This window comes from Grus americana, chromosome 10, assembly GCF_028858705.1.
Source record: "Grus americana isolate bGruAme1 chromosome 10, bGruAme1.mat, whole genome shotgun sequence".
Classification (NCBI taxonomy): Eukaryota; Metazoa; Chordata; class Aves; order Gruiformes; family Gruidae; genus Grus; species Grus americana.
The window spans coordinates 12,354,053-12,374,711 of record NC_072861.1 but is presented as its reverse complement, the minus strand read 5'-3'; the positions used below and the strand labels follow the sequence as shown (position 1 = coordinate 12,374,711).

Below are 20,659 nucleotides of genomic sequence, written 5' to 3'. Positions count from 1 at the left end.
TTGTTTTTCAAATCTATTAGATATCAGTGATGATGTAAGGTTACATTTTATGTAGTACAGCTGCCAGTGTAGATGTTTTTATTTCTCATCACTTTAATTACTTTTCTTACAGACATTGATGAGTGTGTGGAACAGCCAGAAATTTGTGCCCTGGGCACATGCAGCAACACTCCAGGCAGTTTCAAATGTCTGTGTCCAGAAGGCTTTGTGTTATCTTCCACAGGAAGGCGATGCCAAGGTAAGTTCATTCCTATTTTCTGGCATTTCAAAATTTGTTTGCTGTTTTATAAAAGCCTTATTAGCTGCCTGTTTCTAATATATTGAGGAGACTCTGGATTCAAACAGTGTTTTTCACAAGGAAAACATGATAATTCTGTAGTTGGGGCCAGGTTCTGTCTTGCCCTAACATCTGTTTGTCATTAAAGAGAACATTGCAATAAAAGGGGCGAAGATAATGTTAAATGCACCAGGTTAAGTGAGGAAATTATGTTGCCCTGCAGCCCTTTCTTGCACACCTGGAAGAAATGTTGAGGCTACTTGGATTCTGTATAGACTGTGACATGTCTGACATGGAGATAGAGCATGAACACAGGCAGCAGACTACTGCAGTCCACTGCTAAAGGCAGCATTTCCAGGAATAAGGCTGTTCTTAGCACTTACCAAATTCTCCATAACACTTCTTATATGCTATTCCTCTCCACAGATGTGTGGGTGGAGAAAAAATTGATGGGAAAAAATTGCAAACAATTTTGTGTGGACAGTAGGTGCTTATCTGCTTAGAAAAGTCTGAAGCTTCTTTTGGCTTCTAGATTACCGCATACACAGTTCAGAGCCTAAACATGTGCACTAAGACAGAGATCAGATGCTAATAGCTGAAGGTCTAGTAATGAAAAGCCACAGGTTAGTTTATTTTGTGAATAAAGAACGAGCACAGCAAATTAGGGAATGAGTTATTGTAAAGACTTTGGAAATTATTAAATAGATACATCATTAAATGTCCTATACACAGTGTGCACAGTGGGAACCACTGATGAGTAAGACCTTTATAAGGACCTCTGTAGTTGTGCTTGGCACAGAACAGTGATGCTTGTTGACACCATAGTGAGTTCTTCACTTCTCAGTGGGCTAAATGAAACTGTGGTTTTGGTAAAAATGAATCCAACCTGCAGTAAATGTTCATCCAAGTCTCCAAACCACCATGCAGTTTGGCACAGTTACTTCACTCAGCTTCAAGAAAGCAGTGCGGCTGTTTTAACTGTGCTTTTGTAGCTTATATAAATGAGGTTTCTTCAGTCCGAGTGTATTGTTCTCTTCAGGTAAGGAAAGAAAATTAAAAAAAACCCCACAACCAAGAAACAAAATCATACAAAAGAATGCAGCCTAGTTTTCTCTTTTATGAAAACAGACCACTGTTTCACACATAGTGTCAGAGGAAAATGCACACTTGTGTGTATGAACTTGAAGTGTGCTTCTCCCCATCCCCTGAAGAAGACTGGCTTTTTCAAGTATCTCAGGCCAAACAAAGTTTTGTTTAAAACTTCCCATTACCTAGGACTTTTGTAAAATCTGGACATTGCCCAGCATTGATGCTGCAGCCGGAAAACTGGATGAGCAGCTGCTTCTACAACTGCCCTGTTGCTGTCCCCCTGCCAATGCAGGTTGCTGCCAGCTCTCTGCCTGCTGGATGCTTGTGGTCTGTGATCTCAGATCTGCTCCAGCATTCTGGTTACCCAGCTTAAGGGAGTAAAATGTAGGGCCGCTGGGCCAGTTTTCTTTGTGTGTACCTCAGGGAAGAATGAGGAAGGAAAGTGCTATTGAAAATTGCTTCTCATTTTAACACTACACACTATTATCATTGCAAATTGATTAAAATCTCTTGACTCAAGTGATTCTTACTAATAACGGAATATAAATAAATGAAGCCAATATTCAGTTTTTACAAAGAGGAGTGAGGGTAAGAGGGGAGTACAGCCCTTCCACCTTTGCTGGACCTTTTCCAGGGCTGAAGTAGGACACTCTGTCCCCTAGCTTTCCTTTACTGCAGTAGAGAGCTCACCTCCCTCTTCAGATCTTCCCCAGTCAGAGACAGTAATGGTCCTTCTTGATGGACTAAGGTGGAAGTTGGGTGTTTTGTTGTGGGGGACCTCCTGCAATTTTGTGATTAACACCTTTAAGTGAAAACTGTGCCAGAGTAACCCTAACTGCTCATAACAAGTTTTTCTCTATGCAGATCTGAGAGTCAGTTACTGCTTTACGAAATTTGAAGATGGAAAATGTTCTGTGCCGAAGTCCCGAAACCACTCCAAACAAGAGTGTTGCTGTGCCTTGAAGGGACAGGGATGGGGAGATCCCTGTGAGCTCTGCCCAGAGGAAGCAGACGGTGCGTTACTGGCTAGGTTATCTTACTGTCATGATAGCCTCTCAGGACTGAAAGAAGATTGGGATTCTTATAAGAAGGAATTAGGAAGAATAATTTTCCAGCTGTGTTTAACCCTAACAATTGTCATTGCTTTCTGTAAAGTAGATGCCATTGCAGTCTCAAAACCCATATTCCTTGCATAGTCCAGTCTCAAGCATATTCCTTGTTTGCTTCTAAGTTTCTTAGTATGATTAGATGCTCAGTATTTTGCTCTGGAGGTATCACATACTGAAAGCAGGAAGTAGTAGGTCCTTGATAGGCTCTGAGTGAAAATACCTGCAAGACACAAATGGAAGTCATCTAATTGTAAATAAGTACAAGAAGGGGTGCCATAAACATGAAATTTATTTTAAAAAACCCCAGAATAGTCAAACTAGATCCACAGCTGAATCACCTTGTTATATTTTGTGACTACATTTTGTTATTAAAAAAATCTAAATTTGGAATCTTATCAATATGAATGACTTGCAAAAATAACAGGGACTGACAAAACACAGGCCTCGATGAAGGAAAGCCTCCCTGAACTACTGCTAAAGAAACACTTTCCTTTGTTAGTATCCTTTGCAAGACTGAGTAACTAGGCATCAAGCAAGTCAACAGGCCTTTGTACTGTCATGGTGCAACTTGCTGAACAGACTTTAATTCATGCTGACAAATGTGGTTAACAGCATTACTGGTTTCAGCAATACATTAATACAGTTAATTTCATTAATAAGTCATGTAGATGTTTTGCAGACAATCCTCACAAAAGCCAAGGGAAGAAAAGAGAATCAGATGTGCCAGTTGCAATATTACTCCTATGCTTATTGCCTGTGCATGTTTCATTCTGTTGCCCTGGAGCATTTGAACCAAAGTCAGTTGGAAAAGTGTGGTATACATTGCAGCATTTCCTTGAAGTGTCAGCGCATTTATTTTTCACAGTCCAAACTGTTCTCAAAGGATGATATCAAGGCCATTTTTCTCATCTTTTAAAAAAGAAATAGCTTTAAGATATCTGAGTCTAGGAAATTTATGTCTTGGCATGTCGTGGACAGTGGAATTGTTTCATTTTTTAAAAAAAATACTCAGTTGTTGTCTCATGCATGTTCTCCATCATCTGCTCTCTGAATGCAGGCTGGTAAGCTCAAGCACATGTGCCACCTGAGTCTCCTGAAGGCTTGAGCAACAGGCAGGTTGCATGCTGCCCAGCTGCACAGGGCTGAGTTTCCCTCTCAGAGCCTAGCAGTGTGCAAGGCACGTTGTTGCTTTCAGTGCAGGTGTGCATCTACATTTAGTTCTACTGTGTTCAGCAAAGATCAGCTAATGTATTTCAACTAAAGAAAGCGTAACACTTGTTATGTCTATGATTGTATTGTACTGCTGCACTGTAAACCTCTTTGTAGCCTACTGAATTTGCAGAAGAAAAAGGGAAATATTGTCAAGGGTTCTGTGATGTTCCTAGCACGGTTAGTAGAGAATATGCTCAGCAGCATCTTGAGATGATTTGAATAACAGTCCTGTGTCCATCTGTCTACAGGAGATCAGATGAAACGTAAAGTGAGCATATGTTTCTGGATCTGAACATGAGGAGGATGAATTGGTATCAGTGGTTACTTGTGTAGCTCATGGGTAATGCTGATCGCCAAGATAGAATTTAACATATGGCTTGATTTTTTTAATTTTTTTTTTTTTTTCACAGAGGCATTCAGACAGATTTGTCCGTTTGGAATTGGCATCCTTGTTGGACCTGGTGACGCAAGACTGGGTAAGTGCCTGAACTGCACGATGTGCAGTTGCATCAGTACACCATTTTCTACCCATAAGCCATTCTCCCTTTCAGTTGAGAATAACACCTCTGCAGCTATTTCCAAAAACCATGAATTGTGGAAACGATGCGTATTTTTTTTCAATTATTTATACCGATTTTAAATTCAAGCTCGAATATCTCATATATCAGAAATTAAACTTCTTTTGGAGTAGCATATTTGGCTTTTTAATTTATGCTGAGGAGGCTTCCTAGGAAACTTATGTAAGATCTAAAGAACGGATCACATAGCATACCTGTCTTTTCTTATACAATATATTTAGCCTGTTTACAGTAAATGGTTTTAATCCTCCAGAAGTGCAAACCACAGTTTCCCAGATTCCTTCAGTACATTCTGTTCTCTCCCAAGACAAACAGTACTTCAGCCTTATTGGCAAAAGTTTGCATTTAAGGAGTGCTGGATGACTACTGCTTTTCATATCTACTCCTCTCCCTGTAGCCCTAGTTGGAGATATTTTTTTGTCTGACATTTAGAATCGGTTTTTCTGCATTCTGAAAGCTGACCTGCAAGACAAATTCTCTGCCCTCATCCTAATATATCAAAATTCAAATATTGCTAATTTTTTGTGATCTCAGGAATATTTCTCACCAGAACAACGCTTATTCTTTGAGAGAAGTCTAAAAGCACATGAAGTCAATTGCACTTACTGTGTTATTTGTATTTCTGGTTAAGATGTGGATGAGTGCCTTGATCCAGATAACTGTAAATTTGGGCAGTGTATCAACACAGATGGATCTTTCCGCTGTGAATGTCCGTATGGTTACATCCTACAAGGAGCTCAATGTGTGGGTAAGTATAGCTGTTTCATCTTCCATTTTAAAGAATCTCCTGAAATGCAAAGTATGGCATTAAGGAGTAGCGGGGTTATATGATTCTAATGTTGTGGAGTCTCCATCCCTGCTGGTGCTTAAAACCTGGAGGGCAGAGCCTGAGCAATCTGCTCAAGTTGGTCCTGCTCTGTCTGAGTGTTTGGCCCAGATAACCTCTTTCCAAATTATGCTAGGACTCCGTGACTCTAATTCAATAACTTGAGTTCTTGGATTTTGTATTTTTGTATTTTTTTGATTGTACATCAACAACAAAGATTTTATACCTTTTTACTTGAGTATAACCATGTATTCTTGACTTAATTTAACTGTTTGCAGATACTGATGAATGTGCTGTTGGAAACCCGTGTGGAAATGGAACTTGCAGGAATGTGGTGGGAGGTTTTGAATGCACCTGTGTTGAGGGATTTGAGCCTGGACCGATGATGACCTGTGAAGGTGAGACTCCCGTGTGTAAAGGACTGTCATTGTAGTTGTGTGCTGAAACAGTTTCCTGATTTTGGAAAAAATTGTGGAGAGTAAAGCAGCTTAAAAAGAAAAATATAGACATTTGGAACAAAGCATCTTTATCTGAAACAGAAAAATAAGTTCCTCCTTCCTCTATCCACCTTGAACTGTGGTACCTTTTTCTAACTGGAGGTTGGGTGAACAGGCTTTCAGGTAGTAGCTGCTAAGGGACTGCCTGGAGAGCAGCATGTTCCGGTATGGTCTCTTCAGAACAGTCCCCAGAAATGCTGTTTATTGTGTGTGTGGTTTTTGCTTACCTTCTAGATGACCCTTGAGTTTAGAGAGTCACTGTGGACAATGAAAATAGAAAATGGGCTGCTTGGCTTTGTTAGGGAAGAAACAGGGCACAAACCAGAAAATACAAATACAGTACTAGACAATTACCCTGGTATACCTATGTTGAATATTTTTCATGCTTCGGTCTCTCATTTCAAAAATAAAAATTTGAAAATGCACCAAGAAGGGAGGAGTAAGGGAGATCAGAGTTATAGAAGGGACATACAGAAAATTAATTAGACTAGAATTTTTGCAGTGTGGATAATGTATTTGAGGAGGTACCTGATTTAAATTTATAAAGCCACAAGTGGCAAAGGTACCAAAAATAGAGGGAACATGTTAGACAAACCAAAGCAAACATTTTTATATGCATAGTACTTACTTAAGTTGTGGAACTCTTTGCTGCAGAATATTAGTGAAGCCACAAGTATAAATTGACCCAGAAAGATATTGTACAAATTTATGTGGGAATCCATCAGTGGAAATTAAGCTTGATAGTTTGGTTGTGGCTTTTGGCTGTGGAAGTCCTTAAACTGAGAGGCTGTATCAGGGGAAAGATCTCTGCATACGTGGTATGGGTTTTTTTAATACTCTTCTCCTCCTGTTACAACCAGAGAGAGGAGAATGTCCTAGGACATTCTGACACTCTCTTCTGACCTGACACAGCTGTTCTTAAATTACCTGCCACAATCTATTTGTTTGCAAGCCCATACAAAAGAATGCTTCTATTTTTGCATCAGCTTGCATTCATTTTATATACTGTTAGAGCTTCATTCAGTTCCCTGTGGAATTTGGATGAAAGCTCAAATTGCAGAGGAGAGTTAGCAGAGTGCATAAACATCATTATATAGCAGTAATTACTCAAGTAGTCCAGAGTGTACGTAAATGCACTTCAAACTAATGTTTCTAGTAAGGATATTGTTTTATGGAATTCAGTGTACAAAGAAGCTGAATTAGTGCATCTAGAATTTAAAAATAACCAGTTGTAAAAACTGAGCCTATATGTGGAAAAGATAGATACAGTTTTAACTCAGACAGTATTTTGGCAGCACGTATCTGGAAATTATTTCCACTGGCTGCTTGCCGTTGAAGATATTGAAACTTCAGGTAGCTGTGCAAACATCCTGGCATGTCTGGTACCTGCTCCTATACAGAAATCCATAATGAGTAGAATCGTGGGTTCCCAACTATTAAAATGTAGCCCTCAGTAAACTGGATCTGTGGTATTGCCCGTACCTCAAACCTGTGCACTCAGGTCTGCTGAGTTTTACAAAAACATGTTTCACTTCCCCCATGGTCTTTGTCACTCCAAATCCAGATGTCAACGAGTGCATTCAGAACCCTCTGCTCTGTGCTTTCCGCTGTGTGAACACTTTTGGATCATACGAATGCAAGTGCCCCGCGGGGTACGTTCTGCGAGAGGACCGGAGAATGTGCAGAGGTAAAGCTCCTACCAGACTCTCACTGTTACGAGATAATGATTTCAAGTTCCTGCAGGGGTAGGGCTCTGACTCACTGCACTGTTGGGCCAGAGTTTTAATCCCAGGAAGTAACTGAGTCAGAAAGAATTTGGGATGAAATTCAATGGTTTGCATTATGCAGTTGATTGTATTAGCCCTGTCCTGCCCGTAAACTTAGACGTCTGCATAAAGTGAGGTCATATCAGATGATACGGTTTTGTCTTACCCTGAGAATGGGCATTTGAGAGAAATCAATTTGCTCTAGGCTAGTCTATCTTATGGTTAGTTTAGCACAATAAAAGTATAAGTAGTTTGATTACTACTGAAATTCCGAAGTCAGAATTTACTGTTGTGAATTTCCAGGATCGTCTCTCTGTATAATGAAGTCTAAACCTTGTGTTTTAGATCAGAATGAGTGTGAAGAAGGAATTCATGACTGTGACTCAAAACAGATGGAGTGCAAAAACCTAATTGGCACCTATATGTGTATTTGTGGACCAGGTTATCAGCGCAGGCCAGATGGGGAAGGCTGTATAGGTAAGTGACACTGAAGCGTTGAAGCTCTTGAAATGCACAGTTCCTCAGTGGAGCTGAAAATTTTGGATTTAATGAAGTGTTAAGGAACTTGGAGGAAGAATTACACAACTACCTGCATAATGGATCTACCAGTGCTATACATGCTTTGCTTTGCTGTTCAGGTGTGCACACATGTGGGCAGCAATCTGGATGAGGCTGTCTTTACAGTCAGTTGGTGCTGCTGCTGAATTGCTCTGAGTGAAGAAAGCAGAGAATTGAGCCCATTGCTGTAAGCTTGTTACTCTCTGTTAGCATGAATGAGAGTAGATCTGAATTGTTTATAAACTTTGGATGGCATTCAGAAGTACAGCTATAACTATGAAAAATTTTGAAAACCATTGAGGAATATGTTGCAGAGAAAACATAGTAACAAATTGTATGATACTGTGAGCTAGATGGTCATCTTTCCTCTGAAAAGTGAATGAAAGAGACTTTTTATTTAAAAAAAAAAAGAAGCAAGTTTAACCAGGCAGAATGCACAGCTTAAGAACTCCACACAAACTTCTCTAACCTGCATGAATTCACTTAATGGACTTGATTTTTGTCATATCATTTAAAAAACACAGATGAGAATGAATGTCAGACCAAGCCTGGGATCTGCGAGAATGGCCGTTGTGTAAACACAGTGGGAAGTTACAGATGTGAATGCAATGAGGGATTCACTGTCAGTGACACCCAGAACGAATGCCTTGGTAAGTCGCACATTAACACCCTAATGAACTATCACTTTGATAGCAGAAACTGTGGTTGAACTTAAACTTAGAAATGTTTAATGAGTAAACATGCTCTTGAATTTACATGCCTTAGGGCCTTTTTTTTATTCTGCCTTTTCTTTGGTCCTGATTTTCAGCCAGTCCTCCTTCTCTGGGTTCAAACAGAAACACGTATTTTTATAAGCGTAATGTAAGTTGTCTTCCACCTTTTGCTAAATTTCGTGTCGTCTTTGTTTCCCTTAGACATCGTGCTCTCTTTCTTACTGCTGGTAGTCTTTCACTCTCAGTTCCACAGTCCCAGGGTGAAGTATGCCCTTTCTTTTATATTTCTGACTAAATTCCTGATATCATGACCCTCTGGAGGTCGTCACCATTAGGATTCTCTGTGATGCATAATTTGTCTTCCAGACAACAGGGAGGGCTACTGCTTCACTGAAGTCTTACAAAGTATGTGTCAAATCGGATCAAGCAACAGGAACTCTGTCACCAAGTCTGAATGCTGCTGTGATGGTGGCCGAGGCTGGGGGCAAAACTGCGAGGTCTGCCCCTTCCCAGGCACCGTGGCCTTCAAGAAGCTTTGCCCTCATGGCCGAGGATACATGTCTAATGGAGCAGGTACTGACTTTTCTATTAAAGGCCCTCTTAACACAATGTCAAATTCAGCGATAAATTATAAACTCTTTCTTTTTGCATATTTGAACACTGTGAGGCCCTAAATATGTGGCCATCACTCGAAATTTTCTGAGAGTTTTCATGTTGAAAAAGTACGGTCCTTTGGGAGGAGGGTGCATAGCCAAAGGCATCTATCCCAACTTGGCAGATACTTATTTTGCGTGCTGGTTGACTGACATGCACTCAAATGGGAATTTGCACTCTCACATTTGAGTGTGTTGTAGGTACAGATTAAGAGCTATTTGTGTACATGAAAGCAAAGTGATGTTTGATTTATGGAGGCTAATATATGATCAGCTCCGGTTGTTCACTTCTACTTAAGGCTTGTTCATTGCATTTGAAATTGCAAATTGCATTAATGCTCCATTCCATATTTTTCCACTTAATATTTCTCCTTAATCAGTGCAATATTTCATTAATTTATGTAATTTTTTTATTTTATGTAGGATGTGGGGTTTTTTCATGTCAGGTCAGAAGAATCTATTGAAGCTGTATAAAATCCATTCTTGTTCCACTGTGAACTAACCCTCATTTAATTGCAGATATTGATGAGTGCAAGGTTATTCATGATGTCTGCCGTAATGGGGAATGCATCAATGAGAGGGGATCTTATCGTTGTCATTGCAACCTTGGCTATACTACAGATATAACTGGCACTCTTTGCATAGGTAGGTTTTTCATTATTGTGTATGTATATAAAGTTTATTACTAAGAGTCAACTTGAAAAAGGAAATACAAAGATTTTGAAAAATGAGAAAAGAAAATGTCGTTTTTTAGAATGCTTTGGGGATTTTGATTTCCTTCTGATGTCTCCTGAGCATTTTGAAAAACATTATCACAAATCTTGGTTATCAGCACTTAGGTATCTGGTTTTGCTTCTTCTAGATCTGAACGAATGTAATGAGTCCCCCAAACCTTGCAATTTCATCTGCAAAAACACAGAGGGGAGTTTCCAGTGTTCATGTCCAAAAGGGTACATCCTGCAAGAAGATGGGAGAAGCTGCAAAGGTAAAAATCAAGATAAGAATTTACTGCAGAAACTCTATGTTTCACAGGCAAATACCAATCCAAGGACATTTAAATGATGTAAATCTGAATATTTCCACTAAAGACAGTGGAAGTGGCCTGCACAGGATGGAGCTGGTGTTTCAGTTAGTTCTTTGATGGTCTGGACGAACAGTAGGTCCACAGAAATTTTTGCAGGCTGATGGCAGCTGATCTTAAAAGACTTTGTAACCAATAGTATATATGATTGGTCTTATTTTGGTAAACATGTCGGTTTAAGCCTTATTTTTCAGTGATAAATGTATCTTAGTGGATGCAAAACTGAGCATGGTTTATAGTGCATTGTCCAACATTGACAGAGTTTTAAGCTACCACCTCTGCAGCATGCTGAATAAGGAACAGCAGTGCAGGAGAAATTTCAAAATGTTCATTATAATTTAATTTATTTATGTATCTTGGTAGCAAAGATCTGACTAAAACTGTGCAAGTTAGAGCAGCAATTCTAAATTTGGCATGGGAAGTGACAGTGTACTTTGTCATTAGCATTTAAATATTTCTTTTGGAGTAATAGCATGCTTCAGTGCAATACCGTTTTGCAATGTCCCACTGCTTCTCATGAAGATGGTGGCTTCCCGTTTACTGACTGCAGTGAGAGCAGACATTTATTACATAACAGCATCTTTCAGACAGATGAGAATGGGGTCTGTAATCCAGCGTTAGCATGGGCACTAGTGTAGGTCCAAAGTCCCATCCATTACATGTGAGGCTTCATGTGAGAGGAAGCCAGTATGGAAAATGAGACGTAGATTCAAAAGGCTTTATTTGATACATTATTTATTTGCTATCTCTTCCCTCTAAGTCCAGCTGAACTGTCAGATCCTCCACAGGGAATTTAAGTGAAAGATGTTTTCTTGGTTTTTTTAGATCTTGATGAATGTGCAACAAAGCAGCACAACTGCCAGTTCCTTTGTGTCAACACTATTGGGGGTTTCACTTGTAAATGTCCTCCTGGGTTCACTCAGCACCATACAGCCTGCATTGGTAAGTGATGTGGGAATGTAAACACAGATTTGGGACTTATTACTGACTCTTATATTCCAGAAGCAAAGTAGCAAGGAGGTGAAATGGGCTTCCTGAGAAACCAAATGGAAACATAGGCCAGATTCTGATCCCAGTCCCACCAGAGCAGAAGATGCAAAGAGGCCATCCTTCCTACCTTCCTTTGTTTTCATAATCTATGTCTTTGAATTTTGCACTTGCAATAATCAGGCAGTAAAAACACCCATTTGTAATTCTTGCCTTACCCTTTCTTACACATTGAGCAAAAAAATAGTTATATGTGTTCTTGTAGTTCATTGCAGGACCTATGTTAGAGAGGTTTCTTTACCTCTTGTCACAAACTGTTCATTGTTAGCATTGCTAAATGATCATCTTCACGACAAGGAATAAAAAGTAACGCGGAGGCTTTGTTTTCTTTCAGATAATAATGAGTGTGCTACTGAAATCAATCTATGCGGGGCAAAGGGCATTTGCCAGAATACACCAGGAAGTTTTGTTTGTGAGTGTCAACGTGGCTTCTCACTCGATCAAACTGGGCTTAGCTGTGAAGGTAGGTACAACACACAGTGTGTTTAATTTGGCCTTCTCTCGCTTTCCTTCATCTTCTCTCAGCCATACTGTCATCCAAGGAGGGACCTATGGAGTAAGCATGCGTAGATTGAAGGTGAGTTGGGTATGGAAATGTAGCAACAAGGCAGTATTTCTCTCCATGGGCCTGAGTAGATAGATATGCTGCAGGATGCTAAAGACCTGAACAGATATTTTCTGAGGAGACATCAATTTAGCCTGGAATGTTTTAGTTGAAGCATGGTAAGTGGTTTTCAGCACTAAATTACTTGCTGTGGAGCCAGAAATCCAAACCTGAAAGGCCCAAAGTGGTCTCCCAGCACTGGGCAGGTTTTCGGAAGATCCTGAAATATACCTCTCTATATATGATATTTGAATATATATGACTATTTGTTACATACTTTTCAAATACAACATAATTTGAGCTTCTCTCCCAAAACTCAGAGTGTGTCTCACCTTTTTAGATGTTGATGAATGTGATGGAAACCACCGGTGTCAGCATGGCTGCCAAAATATAATTGGAGGATACAGGTGTAGCTGCCCACAAGGATATCTCCAGCATTACCAATGGAACCAATGTGTTGGCAAGTCACTTTTTAAAATTTATACATTAAAATGCATGTTACCTTTGTTAGCAGCAAGAAGGGAAGGGAAATGGTGCAGTTTGCCATATTTTCTTATTCTGATTATAATTTAGTAAGTTCAGGAGTTTCATTACAAATGCGCGCTCCTGTGAAAGAGTGGATATGAAGCACCCAGTAGCCAATGTCCTGGTTCAACAAGTGTTTAAGCACAAAATTATCCTTGAGGGTGCTAGAAGCTGTATTGACTTTGAGGGAATTTGTGTAACTCATGTATTTTGCAGTCTGAACAAAGGAAGTCTTACTCAGCCATGCAACAGTCTCTGCGCAGACACAGGTCCTGTCTGAGAGCTGATGGTGGGTTAAACCTGGCAGATGCAGAACCACAAGCTTGGATTGTTAAATTGTAAAATTAAACTTCTGGCCCAAAGCATCTAAGATTCTATTAAAATCCTACTTGATCCTTGCTTTTATCATTCTTACACCACCTACAGGAAGGCTACTGTGTTTAAGCCTCTTCTCTGTACAGAATTAACCATTTGTCATATTTGAGTAAAGCTGGGCTATCTGTCCAAAGATGCTTCCTTGCAGCTTTGGGATACAGTTTATGACAAGTGCTTACAGGACAATTCTGGTTATAAATAACAAATGCTAGTGCTCTTTATTTATGTTAAGAAGTAAATACACTGGTGAATTAACATGCTTAGTTCTTCCCTATCTAAACTTCGGTTCCATCCCAAGTCTCTGCTCTGCAATGTGCAGAGCATTGATGCTGGATATGACTTGAGCAGATAGAACTGGATTTTCTGCAGAAGTCATGGGAAAAGTCTCTGTACATTTCAGCAGTGTAGCATGTAGCATATTCAAACAAGAGAAACATGAATCATTTTTTCTCTAGTGTCAGTTATGTGCGTTTTTAGTCACATTTAATGGGCTTCATACAAGCTAGTCTTATGTGGATACCCAGGGATGTGTTTGATGACCTCTTTTGAGAACAAAGGGCTTCATAACTCTTTGGCTTGCTTTGCTTTCAGAAACATAAAAATGCCTTTGCTTGTTATCACTGTGGTGCTCTAGGGAGGTCTCTGCTTTTAATTATGCTTACCAAACCTCCTGACATTTTATGCAGTCCTTGCTGTGGCATTTGCTTGCTTGCGCTCCAGTACTCTATGCCTGTAACATATTGGAGGACAAGGAGGGAGCACAAACACATGGTGGTTTTGAATATTAATTAAACTAGCAGTGCTTAGGGTTAAATTAGAATTAATAAATTAGAAATCTGCAGGAGAGTAAAAAAAAAACCCAAAAGAACCCTACCAAAACAGCACTGCCAGGTCTGGCTGCTTGAGGACATTCTGGAATCTGAAAAAGTGCAACCCTCAGTTTTGTGAAACATCTTGGCTGTTTCCAAGTCTTCCTGGGTGATAGCGTTTAACCAAGTGTATTTCCAAGCCAGGTGTACACTGTTATTCCAGCTTTTGAACCCATTGACTACTATTTAGATGTTATACAGGGAATATCAGTTTCAAAATGCACAAGCACTGGTATTGCCCCCACTGAAAGAAAGGCTTCAGCCTCGGCACCACAAATACTGATCACCAGAAACTTCACCAGAGAAAACTACACTGAGAGCCACAGCTGGGGATAGACTCAGCTAGTACTTGCACCTTCTCAGACATGGGGCAGTCCAGGCAGAAACCCAGAAAAAAGGAAGGAGACTTGGTTTCCTGTGTCCTCATGGCATCTCTTTCCTGCTGTAGCTGATTACGACAGAGCACAGGAGAGCAAGGCTGGTGCCTGACAACACAGCTCGTGCAGAGTCCAAGGCTTCCTTAACTGTCTTTTTTTCACTTTTCTTCATATTTTTTCTTCCAACAATCACCCAAAATATGGGAACTAACCTCACTAGTGTTCACACTCTTGCCACTGTGGAGCAAGGTGAAGTAAGTGTATCTCCTTTTGGTGCAGTAACTCTCTGTGGCCCAAATGTGCATTTCTGATGTTGACGTAATTGTCGTGTTAGAGCAATGTTTCAATATTTGTCATACCTAAGTTAATGGCAAAACTGCTACAGGCTTCAGTAACACAGAATTCAGCCCCAGGTTTTAATACCTTGTGGTCTCCACATGTTCACATTGTAACATCTGTAACTGTATATGCTTAAGATACTTATCTAGATCTCCTGGGTGTACCACAGGGGAAGAATCCACGTAATAGGTTTTTCCGTGACAATTCCTTCATGTTCTTTGGCAATCCCAACTCTGCAAACAGTTTGTGTCTTTTTTAGCTTATTTGATGAAGTGTTTAGGGACTTTTGATGTTGCTGCAACACATATTTAGATAATCACTGAAGAATGCTTTGGTTCCTCCCATGTCTTGTGCTGTGTGTGACTGCATCCCCTGCCCAGGCAATTCTGTAGTGCACCATGCCGTAAATCAGGCTGCAAGAAGCAAAGGCATTGCTTTTAAAACAAAGAACAAACAGCCACATTGTTTGGAAAAAGACAATAATGCTCTGAATTAGAATTTATTCTCCTGTAGCCTGGGTGCTTAGGTCAGAGATGCTGCTCTGTGCTTTACATTTTATGCATACAGTGTCCAGATGGCATTTCTTACACGTGTGCACACACACGCAATGCACATATGCAGTTGCTTTATCACAGAAAATGGGGAACAATAGCATTCAGAACATTTCAAAGTGATTTGCCACATCAGACAAAAAAAATCAGACCAGCTACATTAAAAACCTAGCCATTTACAGTAAACAAGCCTGAACTGACCTCGAACTCCTACAGTGAAGTTTGGAAAAGGGCCGGCTCAGAATGTGGCAGTCTTTTGTATCTACAGCTGCTTTTATTTTTTCTTTACTACTTGTTCCTGTACCTTACCTGTACCTCATATTTAAATGTGAGTGTGTAGGGAGGGATTTTCAGTGCCTGGAAAAGGTGTCAGAGCTTGATTCCTCACTCTTTTTCCTTTAATGTTGAATAGCGTTATGAACATGGGATTACTGGACCAGATTGTTGGCTGTACAAAGTTTTATTCTTCTCAGTTGTTTCTTGAACAAAAAAAAAAGTTGCCTCCTCTGCTTCTCTGCTCTGCAGTGCATGAGCTGACGTGGCATGAAACATCTTCTGTAGAGTAGCCCAAATGTTGCTCTGTTGTATGGTTGTAGTCATCTCCTAGTGCCCGCTGCCCTAGCCGAGGGTGAGGCCGAGCCCTGTTCTCCGTTTCTGTAGCTCTGATGTGACACCGTGTTTAGCAACAGTCAAGCACAACCTATCTGAAGGGGTAGGTTGGACTACACCTGAGAGTAAAAGTTAATGTGGTATGTTCTGCTTCTTTTCCAGATGAAAATGAATGTCTCAGTGCACACATTTGTGGAGGAGCATCTTGCCACAATACTTTGGGAAGCTATAAATGTATGTGCCCTACCGGATTTCAGTATGAACAGTTTAGTGGAGGTTGCCAAGATATCAATGAATGCGGTTCTGCACAAGCCCCGTGCAGTTATGGTTGTTCAAATACTGAAGGTGGCTATGTCTGTGGATGTCCACCTGGTTACTTCAGAATAGGACAAGGGTAAGGGATTCTCATTTTAAACTAACAGACATAAAGGGGACATAATCTGCTCCTTTCTCCGTAGTGTGGAGCAGCAGAACCAGGACGGCGGGGGGGGATTGTCACCAACGAAAGAGGGATAGGATTGTGGAGGTGGGTGCTCAAGAATTGGATGCGCCTGCTGATTTTGGAAATGTGGGAGGGAAGGGAGCAATGTGGTTTTAATGGTTAATGAAATTTGGTCAGGGATAACAGGTTCAATCACCTCTTTTAAGCTACTGCTTTCACCTGCACACCCCAGCAGCCAGCCAAGTCCTCTGAGCTTGCTACTTGGGAGCTCACACCTCTCACTGTGATTTGTGGAGCATCACTTGTCTCCTTTTAAAAAACAACAACAAAAAAACCCCACATCACCCCCCACCAGCTCCAAAGACAAATGATATTATACCAGTGGGTTCACCCACGGGGTGGAATAACAATTCTGTATGCTCTTATGTTCTTGTATGTTCCATATTCTTCCGAGTTCCAAATAAATCATTTTTTTAATAAGTATCTGCTTTACCAAGAAAACAAATTTTCACTTGCCCCAAGTGGGAGTGTTAGGACTGTGCATCATGTAGGGCCAGGCAACTCAAATGGAAAGCAGAAAGATTGTGGCTTAAACTTTAGAAGTGACTAAAAGCTTTGGGATACGTTATGAAAGACCTTGCTTTTCAGTTTTTTTCAACAGTTTCTGAAAATTGGACTCTTTTAATGTGTTCCAGGTTGGATAACAGAAATTACTAACAACTTCTCAGAGCTTAAGCCTGTGTTTTTAAAACTGCTAAATATTGGCAGGTCTCTCTTAGGCTCCTCGTGGAGCCAGGTTCTTATAATCAGAGGTAGCTGCATTGTGATTCAGTGAGAATTTTGCCTGTTAACTTCAGCAGAAATTTTCCCTAGGAAATGCGTGCAACATAATTGCTTTATTATTTGTATTCACAGTCCCCCAAATTCAGCTTTTCATAAGATCTATGTCTCACTGGAATTAATTTTTAATTTCTTCCTTCCTCAGACACTGTGTTTCGGGAGTGGGACTAGGCAAAGGTCAAGGACAAGAGCTTTCACTCAGTGGAGAAGTAGATGACAACTCCCTCTCTCCAGAAGCTTGTTATGAATGTAAAATCAATGGCTATCCCAAGAGAGGAAGGAAGCGCAGAAGCACTAATGAAACCGCAAATGAAGCGGAGGTAATTGACCCTTTTTGGGGGAAAGGGTTTACAGTTGTCTTGTGAAGGCCAATCTCAGAAGGAGGTGTGCCAAGAGACAATCCCACAGGAAAAATGTACACCCCAAAGTAGACCAAAGAGCTGGTTTGGATGTCAAGTAATGTGTGTGTGGGGGCTTTCTGAAGTTGTTCAATCTCATTAGGCAAGGACCATACTCTGAAGCCCCTGCATACCTAATATCTATGACACATCAAACACTAAAATAAATGCCCATCCAGCTGTCTAGAGAGCAGCGCACTTGCCAGCAAAGCAGGCTCTCGGTGGCAGAGGACAGCGGGTATGTAAAGCCTTTGTGTGACCTTGTGGCTAGAAAGGCAGGACACGACCTGGCCAGGTCATGGCAGGTCTCTAGACTGTGCAGGGGTTTGTCATTCACCTGAATGACAGGGTCTAGATGTGCAAATGTGTGTGTTGCATTCTAAATATAACCAAGAGACACTGAACACTCTTGTACAATGTTGCCACACCATCGCTCCCCTGAGCTAAATGTCACCTGTACTCTCTTCTCGTGTGTATGTGCCAAAGAGCTTGTTTTTCCACGCACAGACACAGAGGATTTGGGAGGCTGTCAGCTGTTCTGTTAGGTGCTCAGTGCATGGTGCTCTGCTAATACAGGAAGACAGGAGAGTGCTTTTGCCCAGAAGAGTGTGGATGTCTGATTTTGGGCAGAGTGGGGTCATAAACTGTGTTTCTTCAGTGTGTTTCAGTATTCTCTGTGATTAGTGCTGGATTTGTCTCAGAGGTGACGTAGAGCTTCCCCTGCTTTCCAAATGAAAATGTTACAGCTAATGTGCTGACTGAAATGTTACCCTTCTGCCATGGCAGCGTGACACGTGCACAGGGGACTCAGGGGGAGCCCAGTTACCACCACTTGGAGGTGAGGGGTGATGCTGCTTTTCCAGCCCCCCGCTGCACCCACGGGACACTCCACCTCCACACCTGAACAAAGCAGAACTTGCGAAGCAGAAACCTCCCATCTAAATGACATGCCTCCCCCACAGACCTTGCTCTCTTCTGCACATTGTTGTTCATGTTAGCTTGTGGTTCCCCTGCTAGAGAGGAGCATGCCTTCACTGCTGTCTTTGTAGGAGACTGGTCGTGGACTCCAAGCAGGGAGAGGCTTTGTCAGGCAGCAGGATCCACATGCAGAAACTTTCAGTGCATGTCTCGGGCTCCTGCTCCCCATGTAGGGGCAGTGACAAAGGCAGTACTTTATCCTGACAAGTCGTAGGCACTTAATAGTCTATTTGACAGATGATACTACAGAACCTCCTTGTAAAAGTTATTTCATTAATAATGAGTGAGCTGGGTAAGAAATACTTGCACATAGGTGCATGTGAAACGCGCTCTGACAAAGCCAACTAACGTCATTTGTTCTTGTGCAGGATCAGCAAGAGCTGGAGCCGCCAATCAGTCTCGCCAGCTGGGATATTGAGAAAGCAGCCATCTTCTCCATCAACATCTCGGATCTCAGTAACAAAGATCGCATCCTGGAACTGCTTCCTGCCCTCACCACACTGACAAACCATAACCGATATTTAATTGACTCCGGAAATGAAGATGGTTTCTTTAGAATCAATAAGAAGGACGGGATAAGTTACCTTCATTTCACAAAGAAGAAGCCAGTGCCTGGAAACTATTCACTACAAATCAGTAGTATTCCACTCTATAAAAAGAAGGAACTTAACCAGCTTGAAGAGAAACATGACAAAGACTACCTCAGTGGTGAGCTGGGAGATAACCTGAAAATGAAAATTCAGATATTGCTTCATTAATTCATCAACCAAAGACCAATTAATTAAACCAAAGATAGATAGGTAGGACTGAAATTCCTCCCAATCAGATTCTCCATATCATAGGTACAATCTTACATGAGTACATTTGTATGAATGAGCACTATTATATTATTACATAAACAAGGTACAGGATGAATACCCTAGCTCAAAACAACCACTTTCTCAGGCTGTTAAGTGTCGCTGAGCTACCTTGATATGTTGAATCTTGAAAACTGGGACTTGTATCATTGGAAGTTGGCCACTGATGCTGAGACACGTCATCATTTCAGCAGAGGTACAAGAATGTGCTTTCAACTGATGGACAGCTCTATTTTTGTAATTCTTAAACTTCGCTTCTCCAACTACAACTTACTAGGTCAGCCATTTATGATATCCATTTGGTGCTAGTAAATTTTCAACCTAGATTTATAAATGCACTGTAATATTTACACAACTTAGAAGCCAAAATTGCCATTATTCAGTCTAAATACTTCAATCAACCAAAGTTAGCTCAGTAGTTTATCTCAGTTATGCCTATAATACATTACATGTAAATTAAGTGTGTGTATACTGTAATCATGCTATTTTTATCAATGAAGCATTTGTAAACTAGATTAATAATACCCTTAATGTGAGGGTTTGTAATGGTGCTTATAAGACCAACTACTTGTTAACTGTATACACAAACCTGATGATAAAGTTTCTGTGACTTGCCAAAATGCACTGAGGTCAGTAGGGACCATTAAACATTCTCAAAAGTCAGATGACAATCAGTGCCATCCTACACCATGACATTATGTAACATGTCAAGAATACCCATAGTCATTCATATCAACAAGGGTTCAATGTCATAAATGTCACAATAAAACAGTTTTTTTTTTAGTTTATTCTGTGGCCTTGTGTTCTTGCTAAAAGTGTGATAAACTGCATTCTTATGTTTCAGGCATTGTCGGTAGGGTTGGTTGTATATCTGTGTGCACAGGTGATTTCTCCTTGAAGGTGCGCTGCTGCCACTAGTTCAGTCTTTGTACAAAGGAAGAACGGAAGAAATACAGAAACCTTCACAAATCTAAACAGCAGTGGACCTCTCTCAGATTACTGTGTGGCTCCAGAAAGCAACTTAGAACATTTCCAATGACTTGACCTGTATAATCCTGTCAATAAGTAACTTTGATAGCCAAAACATGCAGAAGTGGATGTTAAATCATTATACAGAAAACACATTTAATTAATTTGAAAAGTCTTGTTTGCTAAAACTGCCTTGACTTAAGATATTCCATTCTTTTACCCCCACTTCAACGCCTATTGTCAAATAATCTGAGACTGATAACAAAGGGATAATCCGATAGCAAAAGCCATCACCAGTTGTAGCTGGGTTTTAATATCAAATTAATTATTCGATGATGCAAGTGTTCTTGTATATGCAAGTGCCATGGTGTATCTTTTAGCAGCAGCAGAACATTGTGCTGAGGTGTGATGCTATAAAATCTGGAAGAAAAAATGAAGCAAGCGGTGTCACTGAAACCGCTGATTGGACAGCACTGTAGTTGATAGAGGGCATGTATATCGAGCTAGAATGGCTCTGAAG

General features: G+C 40.6%; 1 protein-coding gene across 2 annotated transcripts in view; it reads left to right on the top strand.

Annotated features, from left to right (window-relative positions):
- FBN1 (fibrillin 1) overlaps positions 1-19,953 on the top strand; it is a 153,151-nt gene extending 133,198 nt beyond the window's left edge. For both annotated transcript variants that reach the window (XM_054836941.1, XM_054836940.1), the window contains exons 50-66: positions 113-238; positions 2,231-2,380; positions 4,098-4,163; positions 4,897-5,013; positions 5,370-5,489; positions 7,153-7,275; positions 7,700-7,831; positions 8,437-8,562; positions 8,992-9,198; positions 9,798-9,923; positions 10,141-10,263; positions 11,185-11,301; positions 11,741-11,869; positions 12,351-12,470; positions 15,818-16,049; positions 17,083-17,257; positions 18,682-19,953. In XM_054836941.1, the coding sequence (XP_054692916.1) occupies positions 113-238; positions 2,231-2,380; positions 4,098-4,163; positions 4,897-5,013; positions 5,370-5,489; positions 7,153-7,275; positions 7,700-7,831; positions 8,437-8,562; positions 8,992-9,198; positions 9,798-9,923; positions 10,141-10,263; positions 11,185-11,301; positions 11,741-11,869; positions 12,351-12,470; positions 15,818-16,049; positions 17,083-17,257; positions 18,682-19,071 (2,579 nt within the window). In that variant the 3' untranslated portion in view covers positions 19,072-19,953. The remainder of the gene's footprint in view (positions 1-112; positions 239-2,230; positions 2,381-4,097; positions 4,164-4,896; positions 5,014-5,369; positions 5,490-7,152; positions 7,276-7,699; positions 7,832-8,436; positions 8,563-8,991; positions 9,199-9,797; positions 9,924-10,140; positions 10,264-11,184; positions 11,302-11,740; positions 11,870-12,350; positions 12,471-15,817; positions 16,050-17,082; positions 17,258-18,681) is intronic.
- The last annotated feature ends 706 nt before the right edge of the window (positions 19,954-20,659 follow it).